This window comes from Epargyreus clarus, unplaced genomic scaffold (assembly GCF_041222505.1).
Source record: "Epargyreus clarus isolate Ecla_fem2 unplaced genomic scaffold, WU_Ecla_fem_2.2 ptg000008l, whole genome shotgun sequence".
Taxonomy (NCBI): Eukaryota; Metazoa; Arthropoda; class Insecta; order Lepidoptera; family Hesperiidae; genus Epargyreus; species Epargyreus clarus.
Window position 1 is genome coordinate 12,794,551 of NW_027332216.1, and position 18,460 is coordinate 12,813,010.

At 35.4% G+C, this 18,460-nt stretch overlaps 1 protein-coding gene across 4 annotated transcripts in view; it reads right to left on the reverse strand.

Moving 5' to 3' along the window:
• The window catches only part of LOC140744482 (klaroid protein), a 44,192-nt gene that overhangs the window by 15,157 nt on the left and 10,575 nt on the right, over positions 1-18,460 (reverse strand). The window contains exons 1-7 of one of the 4 annotated variants that reach the window (XM_073076094.1): positions 16,857-16,882; positions 10,558-10,670; positions 7,799-7,936; positions 4,363-4,546; positions 2,593-2,782; positions 1,635-1,741; positions 939-1,056 (exon numbers count right to left, since the gene is read on the reverse strand). In XM_073076094.1, the coding sequence (XP_072932195.1) occupies positions 939-1,056; positions 1,635-1,741; positions 2,593-2,782; positions 4,363-4,546; positions 7,799-7,818 (619 nt within the window). In that variant the 5' untranslated portion in view covers positions 7,819-7,936; positions 10,558-10,670; positions 16,857-16,882. Of the gene's footprint in view, positions 1-938; positions 1,057-1,634; positions 1,742-2,592; positions 2,783-4,362; positions 4,547-7,798; positions 7,955-10,557; positions 10,671-16,856; positions 16,883-18,460 lie in introns of those variants that run through there. The other 3 variants (XM_073076093.1, XM_073076092.1, XM_073076091.1) reach the window with 3 other exon arrangements.

An 18,460-nucleotide genomic window follows, 5' to 3' on the forward strand; every position in this document is an offset into this window, starting at 1 on the left:
AGAATACCCCGCCAGTACCGACGCAGCTCCTCCCAGCAGCTATCCGCGACGACGGCCACATAATCCGAAGCATCAGCCATCCGGTTGTGAACGACTTGCCGGTACTCGCGGTACACTTTGGAAACCGCTGGCAAGTTATCCGTTACAGCCGGCAACGTTATATTTATCTCCGGTAGAGACAAATTGAAACGCGGAAGAGTCGGTAAGGAGATCGCCGGTAGAGACGGCATCCCGAACTCTGATAATTTTAGCTGGAAATCGGTAAAGTTTGGCAATGCCATGTCGTCGAAGTTCTCGTAGGTGTAGTGCACTGAAATGAATGGGTTAGTTGTCGTAAATGCTATTTTGGTGCCATTTTTGCTTCCAGAGTAAAAAGAAAACGGCAGGAATCGCAAAGAAGTGAAAGAGACAGAACTAATATTGTTTTGCATCGCTTAGTAGCATGAACTAATTTTTAGTTAAATTCTTTTATCTTGTCTCGTTTGTTCCTTAATGCAATATTCAGATAATATTTTATATGCCACACTTGTTGACCTAGTTGCAAATGGATATTGGGTCTAGTATTTTATTCACGAAATTAAAAGAAAAAAGAAAAGAATATTTTCTAGAAACGCAAGCTTTGTCAGCCATGTTTTTATACTTATTAGACATAATGAATAAAATATTGTATTTTAAGATCAATAATTTATAACTAACTTCCTTAATGTCCAAATTACATAAATATATTTTTTATTTTCGCTGTATACTTTACATAATTTTATGACATAAAAACATTGAAATAGGTCCACTTCAGCAAAAAAAACAACTGATTTACCAATTCAGTATAGCACTTTTTATGTTATTCTACTTGGTTTTGCTTCTCTTCAGACATTTTTGACTAAACCAACCCAAAATCCATTAGCTCATATATCAATAGTATGGTAACGGTGGCTACTCACATCCGTATCCCATGGCCGGCAGCAACAGCAGCAGCGCCCAAGGCCACCAGCGCCGTTTTACAACTGCCTCTTTGTGATCCCGGGACATATACTTCTCGTCTTCGTGACGTGGTGTGATCTGATAAGAATCGGTATGCCAATTTGAAGAAATACATAGATTTATAGCAAGGCGAGACCTCCTGCCTGGCTGCTCTAGTAGTCACGGTTCGGAACTTGAATGTGTACAAGATGTTTAGAAAACTTCGATAGCGTGATTCAGAATACTCGTTGCGCCATCTCTTGACGAGACGAGACTTGAAATTTTCGAAAGGTTATAAATTACCCGAATTGGGTATGTATTTAATAATAAGTAGCCCAAGTAATTTTTTAATACAAAATACCGATATCGTTATCGTTCAATGCCATTTAGTATCAAAATAAATAAATAAAAAAAAACATTTTGACAAAAGTGGAGTTGGCTGATTTGCGAATTAAGGTATGTATATGTGTTTTTTTTTAACTGTTGGCCTTAAGGGCCTTTACACCTTCACCCGGCTTCAATGTACTAAGAGACCGCGATATTTATCGATTTTTGCTTCACGTGCTACATTGCAGTAAAAAGATGCAAATATAATGCGAACCAAGTAATACGAATTGAGGAACATCTACGATTAGCGGTTTAAATGTAATTGTAGATTCTGTTTGCATTTTACTTACAGTTTCAGTTATGGTAGTGACTGTGGTGGTGACGATGGTTGTGATGATTGTGTAGATCCAGTAGAACGGAGCCACAGCTGCTGACGCTGCTCTCGTTGCTATACCGGCTGAAATAGATACATAAAGGTGGTAAACCCCTTGTGGTTCGACTCCGGCGGCACCACCGCCACACCTATTTCTGCTTAATAACATCAGTGTTAAGCGCTGCTGTGTTCCGTTTTGAAGGGTGTGGTAAGGGAGACATACTTTTCCGAGGCATTCCAGCTTAGTCCTCAGGGGTAGCAGCGCATCTGTGGCCGACCTCAGGTAGGTATATCTAATCCTATCTGGGGTTGATTACAGATGTCCATGGGCGGCAGTAGCCACTTACCATCAGGTGGACTGCATGCTCGTCTGCTACTCCTATATTATAAAAAAAAATATAAATATATATATTTTCATTACGCGTTGTTTATGTGTAATTTTGTTATTTGATAGGTAATGTGTTTTATATTCATTTTATAGTTTTAATTAATTAATAAGTCATAGAATCAGTATAGTATGGTCAGGGAAATACCACCGCCATAACTATTTCTAGCGTGCATGCTGACTTACATATGAGATAACGATCTTAGTCAGAGGTGGCAACGAATCTGTCATCGGCTTTAATTAAAACACTTATTAAAAGAAGGAACTAAACGAACTTCTTCTACCTTTTATATCATAAAAATTAAGGTTACTCTGGGTACTGCCGATAGAGCTGAAAACTAAGTAACTTGTGAATTGTATGGTTGAACTATTAGATTATTATTTTTTGAATTATATTTGTTTTGTATAGAAGTCCTAATGATCAATTTAAATTTTAATCCTTGTTCGTAAAGCGTTCGGTGACGTAGACGCCAGTTGCATGATTTTAATTCACCCAAAAAGTGCTTAAAGTGCCTAAAGAAATTTTCATAAAAAATGTGTATTAAAGTACCTTTCGCCGGCCGCCTATCAGTGTAGGGGTATCTGTGCGAGGGTCCCACCAGCTTCCTCCAGGCGTTCCTGCTGGACGTGGTGACGGCGGAGTATGCAGAGGATAGTAGACGCGTGATCCACCAGCGCTGGTCCGCGTACGTCCCGTTAGGCCGAAGGTACGAGTAGTCTTCCTTTGGCTTCTCTACTTCCTGTGAATGATTTTTTTTTATTTTAACAATATGAAGGTGGTAGAACCTTTTGTGGTTCGACTCCAGCGGCACCACCGTCACACCTATTTCTACCTAATAACAGCAGTGTTAAGCGCTGCTGTGTTCCGGTTTGAAGGGTGTGGCAAGGGAGACAGACTTTTCCGAGGCGTTCCAGCTTAGTCCTCAGGGGTAGCGACGCATCTGTGGCTGACCTCAGATAGGAATATTTAATCCTATCTGGGGTTGATTACAGATGTCCATGGGCGGCAGTAGCCACTTACCATAAGGTGGACTGCATGCTCGTCTGCTACTCCTATATTAAAAAAAAAAGAAAAATAGCACTAATAAGGTTTTTAGGTTTTTAATAGTGATCTTTTGGGCCCCACCCCACATATCATCGATGAACAATTTGGCGTGCATTCACTTTGTAATTTATACTCGAATAATTTAACACTTAATTCTACAAGTAATGCATTACTTTTGTATCTAAAAAGTACAAAAATATTTAGTGGCATCGTCAACCCATTATTGTCCCACTGCTGATCACGAATCTTCTGTCAGTGTGAGAAGCATTTAGGGTATAGTACGCAATATTGGCCATGTGCGTATTGGTAGACTTGGTTACATAAGTATGAACTATGGTTGTGTTATCCAAGGATTTATATAAAACTGAACATCATTTTTACGTCAATCGCGCATTCATTTTATTTCACCCATTGCAAACGTTATGTTTTTGTTGCAATGTAATCACATTACAACGTTTTTTGTCGTAAATTTTCCTGTGTATCCTTTGGTCACGCGATGTCATATTTTGTTAGCCCATCCCTCTCCATAAATGTCGGAGGTAATTTTATTAATTAAATGCCATATTTAGGGGAAGATGAAAAATGACGTCCACAAAGTATGATTATCTTATTCAAGCTAAACATAATGACATTAAGGCACGTTTTACTCTCATAACTCATATTAGGAATAGCTGTATCTAGAAGAGATCTAAATTCACCGATTAGATGTCTGCCTAATCGGAAATGGAATCTTTGTGTGACCCTCCATCTACTTAAAGGGTATTGACATCCATTGTTGATATAAGCGTGCTCTAATTGATGTTACCTGTTAAAGTAACCTATCCTTCTGAATCCAGGCACTTCCGGTCTTTTTCAAGTCATTGGTTCATCAATTCATTAATTCAGCCATCTTAAATTATCCTAGTAAAACAAGGTGCTCCGGCGATAGCTCCGTGCGGTCGCGCGATAGCGGGAGTATGTGTAGTGTAGTATAGTGCGGTGCAGAGCAGTGCAGTTTAGTAATGTTTAGTGCACTTGTTTAGTGTAGTGTAGTGTAGTGTAGTGTAGTGCAGTGTAGTGTAGTGTAATGAAGTGTAGTGCAGTGTAATGCAGTGTAGTGTAGTGCAGTGTATACTGTAGTGTAGTGCGGTCCGGTGCAATGCAGTGGAGCGCCAGTTCCACGCGGTCGCGCGACAGCGGGAGTGCGCGTAGTGCAGTGTAGTGTAGTGTAGTGTAGTGTAGTGCAGTGCAGTGCAGTGCAGTGCGGTGCGGTGCGGTGCAGCGCGGTGTACTCACAGTGAACCGGTGTCGCACGGTGGCGGCGGTCCAGGCGCGGTCGGGCTCGTCGGCGGCGGGCCCGTGCACGCGGAACTGCGACAGCGAGCGGCGCGACATGTTCGGCACGGCCACCTGCCCCGGCGCCAGCTCCACGCGGTCGCGCGATAGAGGAGAATACGTGTAGTCCGTTTTTGGATATTTGCTGCGGGTCACAGAAATAAAGAGTTTATTCGTAACAACAAACAAATAATACGTGTGACTTTTTAAGGTTAAAAGTGTACGTCGCCTGAAAGAGATATAAAGTGTTTACATATTCTCAATGGGTTTAAGACACAGACCTGTATCTTCTGTGGTTTAAGATTAGCACTCGTATATACAGAAACAAATATTTGAGAACGACCTCGATAATGGCTTATGTTTTGGTATCTGCAAATTAATGATTTTAAGTTAAAAAATGGCATGATATTTAGAATTCATTGTATGTATACAGGGATTCACCATAACTCTATTTAGTACTTAGAAAACAACAAAAATTTACCAAAGTTGCCCATGAATATAATAAAATAAACGAAGTAAAACATACGTACTAATTTAAAGAATAAACGTACAGCAGAATTTCCGGTTAAACGAGTCAGTTCAAGACATCTTTAGAGCAAGAATATTTGATAATGTTTGCTCAACCATTAGACGTCCATCCTGACCCGCGGTCGCCTGTTATGCTTATAAAATACAAACAGTAATTATTCCCATCTAAGCTGAGGTTACCTAACTGTAATAACAATTGTTTTATTATTATAGTCTCTTGGCAAATGCCACATTAGGAAAACAATTGAACTCAATCATTTCCTGCCGATTATAACGGATAACGGTACATTATATAGATTAAGAAATGAGTCACATATAAATAAAATATACTTTTTATGAAATGAACATTTTACTCGAAGAATATAAGTCAACGAAGATTTCATAGGTTGCTTCAAGGGCTAAGGTATGTTAGAGAAGTGCTCTCACATGGTGTCGTGATTGGACACATTGTCTGGCCGGGAATCGAACACGACGAAGGTGTTATACTGGTATGACTGCTCTGCCCCCCGTATCAAACCCCCGTTAGAAGAGGTGGTACCTCATTGACTAAAAATCTAGCCTAAATAAAATATTCTGATTCGAATTTATTGGCATGAAAGTGTTATGTATCTGCCCATCATATAATAATATCATAACATTTACACGGCTCTTCCGCACCTCTCAACTACATATCTGAGTGAATACCTGCTTGGCACAGAGCCAGGCGGAGTGCATAGGTACACAATAAAATGTATTTAGTATTAGTACACACAGAGCCAGGCGAGTGCACACAATAAAATGTATTTAGTATTAGTACACAACAAATGTAACAATAGTCACGCTCAGCGTTCACCCGCCTACTGACCTTTGATTGGAAACCTCTGATTAGATTAATGTGGCTAGATTAACTTTATTACATGAACTTAGTCTTATTGGAAATTTAAGAAAAGTTCTGTTTAATAACCAAATTATTTAAGAACTCATTTCTACCTTAATTTTTAACAGACTTTGAAAAAGGAGAATCTGTATTCGGCTGTATGTATTTTTAATCTATTGATAAGAAAACTGAAATAATATTTATATCAAAACATGACTTGTAGTATATCTAAAATTAAACATACCTAACTTTACATTAAAATCGTGTTTTCTTTTATATTCTTATTTAAATTTTCCACAAGTGAATCTGATAGATATTCACAAAATATAAGAGCTTAACAATTTCACTTGTATTAAAAAAGTTTTTTAACACGTTAAATATAAAATGTACCTCCATATTTCAGTGCACCATAGTCCTTCAAACATGATTTTAACAGTATTCAATCACACATAACAAAACATAACATTTTATCTGATAACAAAAAACAATATTTTCACTACCCTAAATCAAATATAACTTGACTATTGGTACAGAACACTCCTAAAGACACTATTTTCTTTTAAAAACATACATATTGAAATCTCTTAATAATAATATAAATGGTGTTCTTTATTATATTTCTAAGAAAAAAATATTTGATTATTAACGGCTTTCTCTTATGAAATGCAATATATTATGATAGCGAGTGTGACTCTCCCCAGAGACTGTTTCCACGACCGGCGGTTGACATTTGCAGCGCGGGACGAATATAGAACTGTGTATTTATTGTCGCTGGTCTAGTGCTTGCATCTGTCGCTTTGTCCGATTCCCGGTATTGTGTACACGGACGAATAATGTCAAACACTGTCGACCCCTGTCAGTGTATATTACAGCAGTAGTACTGTACGTAATGTTAACTTAAATCTACTATTAACAAACAGCAACTATAAATGAAGATGAAGTGAACATATACAGGGTGACTTTTTCAAATGGTCTTCGAATGGTTTAAAAAATTAGATAAAAAAAATGTTAATACCTACGCGAAATGTTTAAATTAATGATTGGCGGGAATTTAAGTGCCAAACAAATACAAAAAAAAATAAGTATTTTCTAAAAAAATAAGGTTTTCCTTTGTTTGTCATTTATCATTACTTCCCAGAATTTGATCCTTATAAGCAACACTATCAGATAGTGGAATAATGTAGAGGGTGTATTTTTTTTAAATGAACTCGTTCGATTCCCGCTAAGAAATAAGCTAAAGGACCTCGTGCATGTTTCTCCTTTTACTAACCTTAATACTGTTATAAGCCAGAAATAGAAGTGTCAATAGTGCCGCTACGAAATGTTCTACCACCACAATAAATGTTATCAAATTAATGTAAAAAGTATTGACTTATCTTTTAAGAAATCACTTACTTCAAAGTCAACACACTCTCCACCGACTCCACGTCGACGACTTTCATAATGTTCTCCATATTTATTACACATCAAACACAAAACTAACTAAACTGTAAGTACTTATATAACATGTATAACACTAATAACATAACAATAAAGCATGAAATTAAGATTTAACATATTTTTAACAAATTTAATAACACAGCCTGCTGTTACAATCGTTGACATTTTAAACGTATATAATATTTTTGACTACCCTCTGGTATGGATAATAATTATGCTGATTGTAATGCTATGGTTACACTTGTGTATATAAAAAATCTATACGGCGTACAGAACATTATATTGTAAATTGAATAAATCAAAGTCTTGTAAAAATACCGTTAGTAAAAAATCGTTTTGCCCTACAAGAAGAAAATAATTGAACATTTTTTTGTTAATAACATCTGTAAAGTTTATTTAAGGTGTGTACTCAAAAAACGAACGCGGAACCTTCCGCGTCAGTTCAATATGTATGATAGATCAATAATACACTCATCCGAACATTATCTAATCCAAAATAATTATACCACACTTTAATTTTACGTATCCAGCCATACCAAACCTGATAGATACCAATACATCATAGATACTCACTTCCAATACTCGCCGGCCATCTTGTACAGCCGGTAGGGTAGATGGTCCGCGTTGGGGTCGAGGTCAAGCAGCGCGCTCGCGTCCGCCAGCGCCTGCTCCGCGAACGAGCTGTCCGTGGAACAGTGGCTGTAAGTTGGGCTGCCGTAGCGGACCGACCTGCGGCATAGGTGCACTAACATGAGAATATTGACACGAAACGTCATCCGAACGTACACATGCACATACATAGGCACGTTCGCACGCTCGCTTGCAAGCACACACGCATTCACGCACGCATGAACAACACAAAATTACAAATAAAAATAAATAAAATATTCATTGTATATAAAGATGCTGTCGTCACATACATTAATAGTTTCATATTAAAGATTTCGTATTAAAGCGATAAATGTCAATATTATGAGAAGTAATGATTATATAATTCGAACGATTCGAAAATGTGGCATTCGGTGACCATAAAAGAGGAAAGAGTATCAGGCATAACTAGAGATGGGCAGAGGGTTTAAACCCATCGGGAATAAACCGGGTTTTTATCCTTTTTTAAGCGCAATTATTACTTTGATGATGATTCTGTACAAAATATGGACTGTAAAAAGACATTTACAGCGCCAAAATGCCATTTTATCACGCCATTATAGATGCAGACCTAAGTAAAAAGCCAATCAGCGTATGCTTTTGATGCAAATTTCAAACAATGTCCACGTCCTGTTGTTATTCTAGATTATAATATCCTGTGGCCGCTATAACAACAAATACTGAAAATAAAAAAAAAAACATGAAAATAAATGGGGGACGCTATACAAGGACCCAATTTTTTCAGCATATTTCTATGAAAAAATATATGACAATTGGGTGGTACGGAACCCTCCTTGTGTGAGTTCGACTTGTATCAGGAAACGTGTATGTTTCCTTGATAAAAAGTAGTATATGTCGTCCTCTGACTACAGTATACAAAATATTTATTATAGGGTGAAATTTTGAAGTGAGCCGGCAAGACCAAATCCTAAACTATAAAGATCAGCTAAAAAAGCTGAAGAGAGTTACGAGGCCGATATTGAGAAAAACTAAAACTGCATTAGTTTTTCAAAATATCACTTTTCCTTTAGTTTGTCATATATCACTATTTTCCAGAATTTGACCCTTGCAAACGACAGTATGCGATGATGGAATAATACAGGGTGTGATTTTTTTTTTTAAATGAACTCTGGATTCTCGGATTTTCAAAAAATCTAATGATGCAGTTTTTGTTTTTATCACAATTGGCGTCGTAATACCTTTCAGTTTTTTTTCAAACTCCTATTTATGAAAAAATGACACTTAGGTATTTTAGACAAATATAACGATACCTTAACTGTCAAAATTTATCTAACCAGATACGAATGTATTAAAAAGATTTACAAACATACAAAATATGCGCAAAAAACATAACCGTTCCGTGGCAGTCGGGTAAAAAAGTAGGTAAAACCTCAAAAATAACATTAAAAAATGTAAAAACGTTGAAAATACCATAGAAACTTGTAGTACATCTACTCAATAATAATTGAACTACTTTAAAAACTGTCTACAGATTTTATGAAATCATTTTTAAATACCCAAATAAATACCCTGTGGGAGGGTATAAACGGGTATTTATCGGGTTTAAACCCAGTACTGGGTTTAAACCGGGTGTTTTGCCCATCTCTAGGCATAACTATAAGTTATTTTTTGTTAACATCAATGACTTACACTAAATCTACGACGTAGCAACTGTTCGGAAGTAGTATAAATAATGAATAAAAAATTGGAAGAACGCCAAGTGTTACATACATTATTTAGTCAACTTAAATATTCTTATGTAGCAAGACCTTATAAATATTACTCATTACACATTCCATTCATAAAATTAAATGTATGTAGAAGGCCCATGCCACTGACTGATATTGTTAAAATTTGACCGTAATTCAATAAACTGTACTGTTTATTTCGTACTAATTTTCAAATAAAAATAGACTACGTATGCATGATCAACGTTAGACACTAATGAGTAGAAAATAAACTATGACCTACAAAGTTACCAATTTTCATTCAAACTTTCATGCCCTATTTAACATCTTTAGCTTATTTCCATAATAGACTTCTATGGCTTACTTAAATTATATAAAAAACATACTATAATTAAGGAATCATTCGGGAGTATCAAATGTACATGAAATAATGTGCACTCCACCTATTCTAAAATGGTTGTAACTTGTACTATTTCAAAATTAGCGGGCATGCGAACAACTTACCAAATTTTCATCACCATCGGATGATTTACGAGCGCATACAGAAGAAACAAACAAACATTAATTTATTTATTAATGTACAGATTAATTTGCGTTCTTAAAGTTCTTATATAAATTGAAATAAAGTGTTGTATGTCTTTTTTATGTATTTTTAACCTAACGGCGCCTATGGACATTTGCAACACCAGAGGAGTCGCCAATGCATCGCCAGCTTTGAAGGAGAGTATATCTATTACATTTGCTAATTTCTCCATTTCTCAACTTTACGAATATTAATTATTTTCGGGATAACATAAACAGTCACCTAAATTTACTTAAAAACAATGGCAATCTTCTTTCACAATATTAAAAACTTTTTTAGCCACATACAACAGACCTACCAAAAGACAATTTATTATATCATCCATTGTTAAAAATCAATTTATTTGTGTAGTTGTGATAATATCTCCAAAGACGTAGATGAGTATAGAACATTTTATAACAAAATAGTCTCACCGGTCGTGCGTCACATTATGCGCGACGTGTATCGGGCTGAGCGTGACGTCGGCGAGGCTGCTGTACCGCTGCGAGCTGGTCGACACGCGCTCATACCGACTGTTGATCTCGTTCTGTTGACAGACAACACTGATTAGTTACGTTGTTGTTAAACACTGATTAAACACGTGCTACAACTAGGCGTTGTTCCACTGCTACCATTAAAAAATATTTTCTGAATTTATCTTTCTCCTAGAAAACGATCTTTAAACCTTAAACTAGCTCTAGGCGCTAATGCTTAATTTAGGAGTAAATTAAAGTTTCGAATAGTTGCAGCCAATTGGCCACCCTCCAAATTCAGCCTTCCTTTTAAGGCAAACTGGTTACGAGGAACCTGAACGCCGTTTTGGTTGAAGCGTGGTACCGACGCCAATAAGCGCTGTTTGGGTCTTACTAGACAGGTTTACTGATGAATGGATGTAACACAATTCACTACTAGTTATTACACCTACGGTCGACCTTGAGACACTTAAAGACATCGTTTTCATAAAGTTCATAAGACCGAGATATTTTAAAAGAAACAGTCATAATTGTAAATTATTACAGGCTCGCGTCATGGATCAATTTACTTACTAAAAATCTTAGAAACCTGAAAATTGGAGAGTTACTTGTTTTTACGTGTGAAATAACTATACCAGCAACTCGAATAAGTAATAGCAATATAAGAACCTAAACCTAATCTTCAATATAAATAAACTGAATCTACCAAAATCCAAGCGTTACTAACTTCACGCATTTCATTAGAATATTCGCCAGTACACGCTATCGGACAAAACCGTGAAGCAAAAAATATATTACAAGTGTACAAAAAGCGGCAACAGTCATCGTCATCGTCACCGGTGACATCATTGATACGCGCGAAGTGAGACCGCGAGTTCCAAGGAATTTTAGGTTCACAAAAATAAATTACGTTGTTTTCTATATAGAACTTTCCCGTGGAATTTCCGGGATAAAAACTATCCTATGTCCTTTCTCGGGTCTCAGACTATCTTTGTACAAAATTTCATTAAAATCGGTTCAGTGGTTTGGGCGTGAAGAGACAACCAGACAGACAGACAGACAGACAGACTGAGTTACTCTCGGATTTATAATATTAAGTAAGGATGGAAAAGGAATAATAATACTTTTGTTCGATATATTTCTTTAATTAATCTTTGTTTCAATTATCATCTTAAATCTTATACCATGTTTAAAAGATTTCCATCCATTCCACGTGAATTATAAAACTTTGATTAAAGAGAAAATTAAGTTAAGTCCAAAACCGTATCTAAATTGGTTTTCAGAATGGTGAGATTCCATCTTGCGGGATCCTTTATTTTATTTAACATCGTAAGTGAACACGTTGATCACATCGCGTCGACATACATATCTTACTCTTGATCGGAAGGTTCCGCGCCTTATCATTATACGACGATCTTTGTTGAATCAGCGGTCCATTCTGCGCCGGACGTGTCGTTGGGGCTATGAAAACAGATGTCTATACTTGTGGCGACACAACACGACTCCACCGTATTCCTAAATACGAGTAGTATTATAATGACTGCCGATAGACATTTGTTTTATGCTCCCATTGATTATATATTATAAGCTTAGCTCGCAAGATTCAATGCGGGCTGGAGGGTTTTTAGGGGAACCTCATAACCATTAAATTAATGTACGGATAAGAATCTGTTTTTAACTTTCTAATATTATAATGTTTATGTGACTTTTAGACTTTACAAATAGGTTTATTACGATGACTATCTTTACTGATAATATCATAGAAAAATATTTTTGTTCCTCGGCATGATCTGTCGGTAGTGTTATGTCAATAGCTCACCTCCTGTCATTAGTATTACCCCATCCCCCTTACACTAACGAATATATTAAAGGAACAAAATATAGTGGATCCATCACATCACACATCTTAATACTTACGGGACCTAAGGAATTTCAACTGTTATCAACATCAAACAAAACTTTATAACAATAGGGCAAGTAATTTACGGGCCTACAATCTACATTTAATTACGATAAGATACATACCACACACGTATAGATAAGATAATAGTGCATTCGCTTAAAGTTAATTATGTTTAGTGCACCCTAATTGAGTGCACTCAGAAAGAATTAAATTATGTTATGAAGAAAATATTTTTTTACCATGTTCTGTATCTTGTCTAGTACTGTCAGTCTTGTTCGCTACTTTATAATAAAAAAAATACGTTTCCGTTAAACTCAGGGGAATTGATATGTTATCTTAACCATATTGTTACGGTATTGTCGTAATGCTGGGCCTCGGTCCCCTTTGTTGAATGAAAAGTGTAGGCAAAAGTTACCGCTACCACGACCACGCTACTTATGTGGGTTTTTAGACTGGCAACATTTTTTTAGAAATCTCTTCAGAGTTTCATATGCTTGACGAATATTTGTATTACCTTCACCTACGTATATAAAAGCGCTGAACAAATATTCAATTTAATTATGTAAACTTGTCGAAGTTTAAATAAAAGTAAACGAACCAACCGACATTTCCCTTAAATGGTGTCAGTGTGGTTGTCCCTGGACTTCGATCTAACCTCGGGTCAATGACCCGTAGAAATGTCACTAAGAGCTCATGGCGCCCGCATAAACAGATCGATCTCGCGAACTTGCAACATTAACTACGAGGTAGGGATGTTCCCTAACAACCGTATCCCTATGCAAGATCCGTATCCCTATAAAATACTTCGGATCCAATGAAACTTCTATAAACGATACTTTATTAGATAAAGAAATGGGGTTTCCTTTTGCTTTTCGTACTAAAACATTTTTTTTTATTTTTGTTCTGTCTACTTATAAGAGTTAATTTGGAAAAGATTGACCGATTTCAAAGCATAAACTTATCCACATTTACAATAACGGAAAGATCTAAAACTCTGCACCTGTGCATACTAGCATATTTCTTTATAGTGCATAGCTGTATACTGTCAGTTTGATGGCTAATAAAATTTAATCGTTTTCATATTCAATCCAACGTTTAACAACAATTTTAATACAGTAATAAATTACTCATACTTTAACGGACATCATAACTTTATTTGGACCTCGAAGCTCTGCATATAAAAACGTATAGTATCGTACAAAAATACATAAATAGCGACAAAATTATATACAAACATTACACTGGAAGTTATAAATTAAAATTCAAAATTCAATTAACGTTTCGGATTTATTTCTTTCAGATATCCGACGGTTTCGTCAATAGATATAAAAAGCAAAGTCTATGGTTTCGTCACACCACATCCCTAAGCTGAGCCGGGAGCCTTCCGTTACCGTTTAGTCACGTATAGAGATGGGCAGAGGGTTTAAACCCAATGGGTGGATACGGGTTTAAACCGGGTATTTTGGGTGAAATAGGGTTTAAACCCAAATAAACACCCAAACAGCGGGTGTAAACTATTGTCATTCATATTTTTATTTTCTTCGTGTAATATCATTTTTAAAATAATATTGTAAACAATTCACTAAATATGCACTCTAAAAGCACATATTTCATTTAACTACGCTGTTATAGTCATGTTATAGTCCATTCGGATGTGTTACATTTGGGTTGCAATTTTCGAAGACCCAATTTTATTTTATAGATGTCAATGATTAGTGTAAAGGGCTTAGTGTACAGTTAAATCCTAATTTGTGGAGTCCCAACTGTTGTCCCTCGACCGCCATCTTGAAAAAAGGGGCACAAAGCGTTTTTACGCTCTACCAGGCAAACTATTTGTCGCACAGAAATTTAGTAAAAACAATTATGGTTTCAAATTGATTTATCTATAATTTTAGTTCTATAACTTTTTGTCGTTAAACCAAAAGTAACAAAGATAATAACAATAATAGATTAAACTTTGGGAAGACTTTTTTAACATTTTTCTACTTAATTTACAGAAAATGACATCGAAACATTTTGATAAAGGAGTTTTTATAGTCCGGTCAATTTAGACATAAAAATAGTAATCAAATAACATAAAGCTAAACTTCCGTAGAGACCTTGGGTTTACCATCACAAGTAAAGTTCCAAAAGTCCTCATCGATGTGTGTGTCGGCACTTATTCGGGGTCAAACGTCAAAATTTTCGGGTTTCTGGATTTTTCTCGAAAACGGTAAATTTTATCGAAAAGTACCTTGGACCAAAGTTGTAGCACTTAAAATTTTCTATAAAATAATGTTTATTTTTTTTTCTTAAAGCTATAATTATTAAGATATTACGTAAGAATTACATTTTACATTATATGCCCATATTCCCACACCACCTGTGCAATAGTATACGAGAGGTATATTTATTTGTTTTAGTTGTGCGCTATTTGTTTCGTCAAACAAATAATAATTAAAAATCTAATAAAAATAGATGAACCCCTAAAAATGTAATATTTAAAAATGTAAAAACACTAGAAATACAGTAAAAACCTATAGTATATCTATTAAATAAACATTTGAACTAATTTAAAAGCTTTGTGTAGATTTTATTAACTCATTTTATAAACACCCAGATAAATACCCAGTGGGAGGAAATAAACGGGTATTTATCGGGTTTAAACCCTGCACAGGGTTTAAACCGGGTTCTTTGCCCATCTCTAGTCACGTACAGTTTATCGAGTCGTGCTTCTAAATGTAACATTGTGCTGTTGCCTTTACATTCCGGGCCGTGTATAAACAAGCCAGACTTAATTAGATTGAATAGCAAACTGTTATAATGCTAATAACGTCGTTATTGACGACAACATTTGCAATTGGATCTATTTATCTATCCTGAGCTATATTAGTATTAGTACCTAACAGATCTTACATAATACACATGCAGGAATTACGTACAAGAATTAAGGCTCGGTTTATCAGTTATAAATCTAGTAATTTTATTTATATGATGTTTTACTACTCTGCGCATTCGACCTCACTTTTGTATTTTTACCTTTAAATTTGGTCAAAATTATTTAAATGAGTTTTAATATTATTCAAATAGTTTCCTTTTCATATTCAAATTTTGCGCTGACTCCCCTTTCCATACCTGTAGGAGACCTAAAACGTACTCCATCACATGACTTAATGAGTAGGTACATTAAAAAACCTACGTTTTAAACCACATCAACCCAACACAAGTGCAATAACATTTATCATTTTCACCCGATAACAGTAACATTGTGAGCAATAACAGCAATAGCATTTATTGATGAGTTTAAAAATAACTTAAGTGCTCTTGTAAATAAGAGATAGCCCTTCTTATTTCGGTGCAATGTTTGTGCTGGGACGACGTGGGAGCAAATGAAGGACAAATATACATCTTAGTAATAAATAAATGTACAACAAACAACAGGCAGAATAAGCACAGCTAAATCGGTCTAGATTTGTGTAATTTTGCACAGAAGTTTCTTATACAAGGATAGGCACTAAAAGGGATTCTTAAGAATAAAATTACCAAAGGGTCAGCAAAGGATGAAAGGTTATAATATTATAAATCGATCTAATTACATCATCTACGTTTTAAAATCTGGCATGAAATCTATGTAAAACTTCGAAAGCAAAAAACAGGATAACCAAGTACCTAATTAAAACAGCTATTATTATTTGTATAAGAGGAAGTAGAACCACAAAATATGATAACACCGCACCGCCCCAGTTGCAAGTCTTTTCTATTTATGCGCAAGAATCCTAAATATTTTGAAGTGAAAAAGAAATCTATATCCCTTCCTGTGAAGCTCCATCAGAAAAGGTCGAGTTTTTTCCAAATATCATTGTGTAAAGCAGTGCTAGGCTGCAGCATTCTGATTTTAAAACAAATTGCACTAACATGAAGTACTTAGTTCAAATAAGAAGGTCATTTGTGACAAGTTAACAACAATTCTATGAACGACCTCAGACAAGATTCCAAACCTATTACATAGACGTTTAGCTTAAATGTCCTTAGTATATTACTATGTTACGAACAAATGTCCTGTAATAATTTTATTAATAAAAGTCTATGATCTATTTCTATTAAATTAAATTAAAAATCTCCACTGTATTAAAAAAAACTCTAATTATTACTTTCGACGTGAAACAAAACGAAACGGAACGACGCACATAACGTACACTATGACACACGCTCTTATCAATGCTATCACTACACAAAACTGACCTTGTCCGATAAAACAAACATGCTTGCACACACGCTCGCGAAACCAACGTTATGCCGTGATATGATAAGTCGATTGGGTTACGTTTGGCGCTTTCGCCCATCGCCATAGAAACGTTACACTTATAATAAGACGTACCTCGCATCGCCAAAACCTCGGTATAAATAAAGAACACACAAACACAAACTAGGTCAAGATTGAACGTGGCCGATCGGCAATTAGGTATTCGAAGTATGGAGCCAAAGTTTTTAAACTATGCTCTTTGCCGCCGGCGACCGGAGTGCAGCAGATGGTCGGGAATAATAATGTCCATATGTGTTGTACGAGTATTGTAAAAATAAACCGACGCGGGAGTTCGATTCAAGTTATATTTGGACTTATTATTATGTTTTCCTGCTACAAACCCTTAGTTTTCCTGTTAAGTTTTGTCCACACTGCGTCAAAACATTTTAATTTATTGATGTTGTTTTATTGATATTATTCTCAGAATTCAAAATATAAATATTGGTTGATAAAAACAGTCTTTATCGAAGACCAGTGTCATATAGTAAGTCTTTAGATTTAAAGACAGGAATCCAAGAATTTAGTTTATACGTTTAAATTAAAGGTTTTCACACATTATCGCTAGCTTTAAGAAGGGTCCATAAACTATACAACTCGTTTGTCAAGTACTTACCTATTATGTGCTCATCATGGCTTAAAAAACGAGGTCAATGATGCTCTCGTGTTTACGCATTACGCATGCAACGTGGCGGTCGAAATGCTGTCAAAACTAAACGTTTGTTTGGCAAACATTGGCGTATATTTTAAATCTTTAAGCATGTTAGAAAATACGGCGTCGTCTTCCGACCAACATAGTTGAAGATTGGATATATTTTTACCAAACACTAGTCGATATATTTGACAAATGGGGTCGATATATTCGACTTTTTACTTTAATTATAAAGCAAGATAATGCAACTTACGTGGTGGGCTCATCCAGACGAAATTTGTAAGATTTAAATTTGAACAAGTTTCTAGATTGATTTTGGACAATTTTGTAACTATAGAAACACCATTTATTCTTTACTTACTAAAGCGAATATTTTGAATTGCTGTAGGAAAAACACATAACAAGCACAAACTAAATGTTAGTTGCAAACAAAAGGATCGATTTAAATATTTTTAAAAGTTTGATCTTAAATAAATTTAGAGCTGAATAATTTAAGGTGATATTTACCAACATAGAAAAATAACAAAAAACATAAGAATGCAATGCCGCCGTCTATCGTTGGAAACTATTAGCATAAATCCCGTAAAACTGGCTGGATTGGTACTAATGTACTTGTATGACGGTCAAAAAACTAGAAAGAATGTGCAAGAGCTGATTAAGACTAGAAATATTCCATGGGTGCATACGTTACATACACAAGTTTCTACAATATAATAGACATAGATGTACCTGCATTATATAAACATAGTATGTATTTGTGTTGTTTATCATTGACTTCAATTAAAATTCAGTCTCATTTTCGTTATGGACCATTTAATTATGGTGTCTAGTCAATCACCGAGCACAATTAATTTTAATTACCTATATTTGCGTTTATTATTTGCCGATTAGACTTATTCAAATTAACTGAGGTATTTGGCCAATTAATCTATGTGCTTTATTTAATAAGGCTAGTTCAAAACTAAAGATATAGTATTAATTAATACAAATTATATATCTACATGTTAAGTAAACCTAAAAGTAGATATAC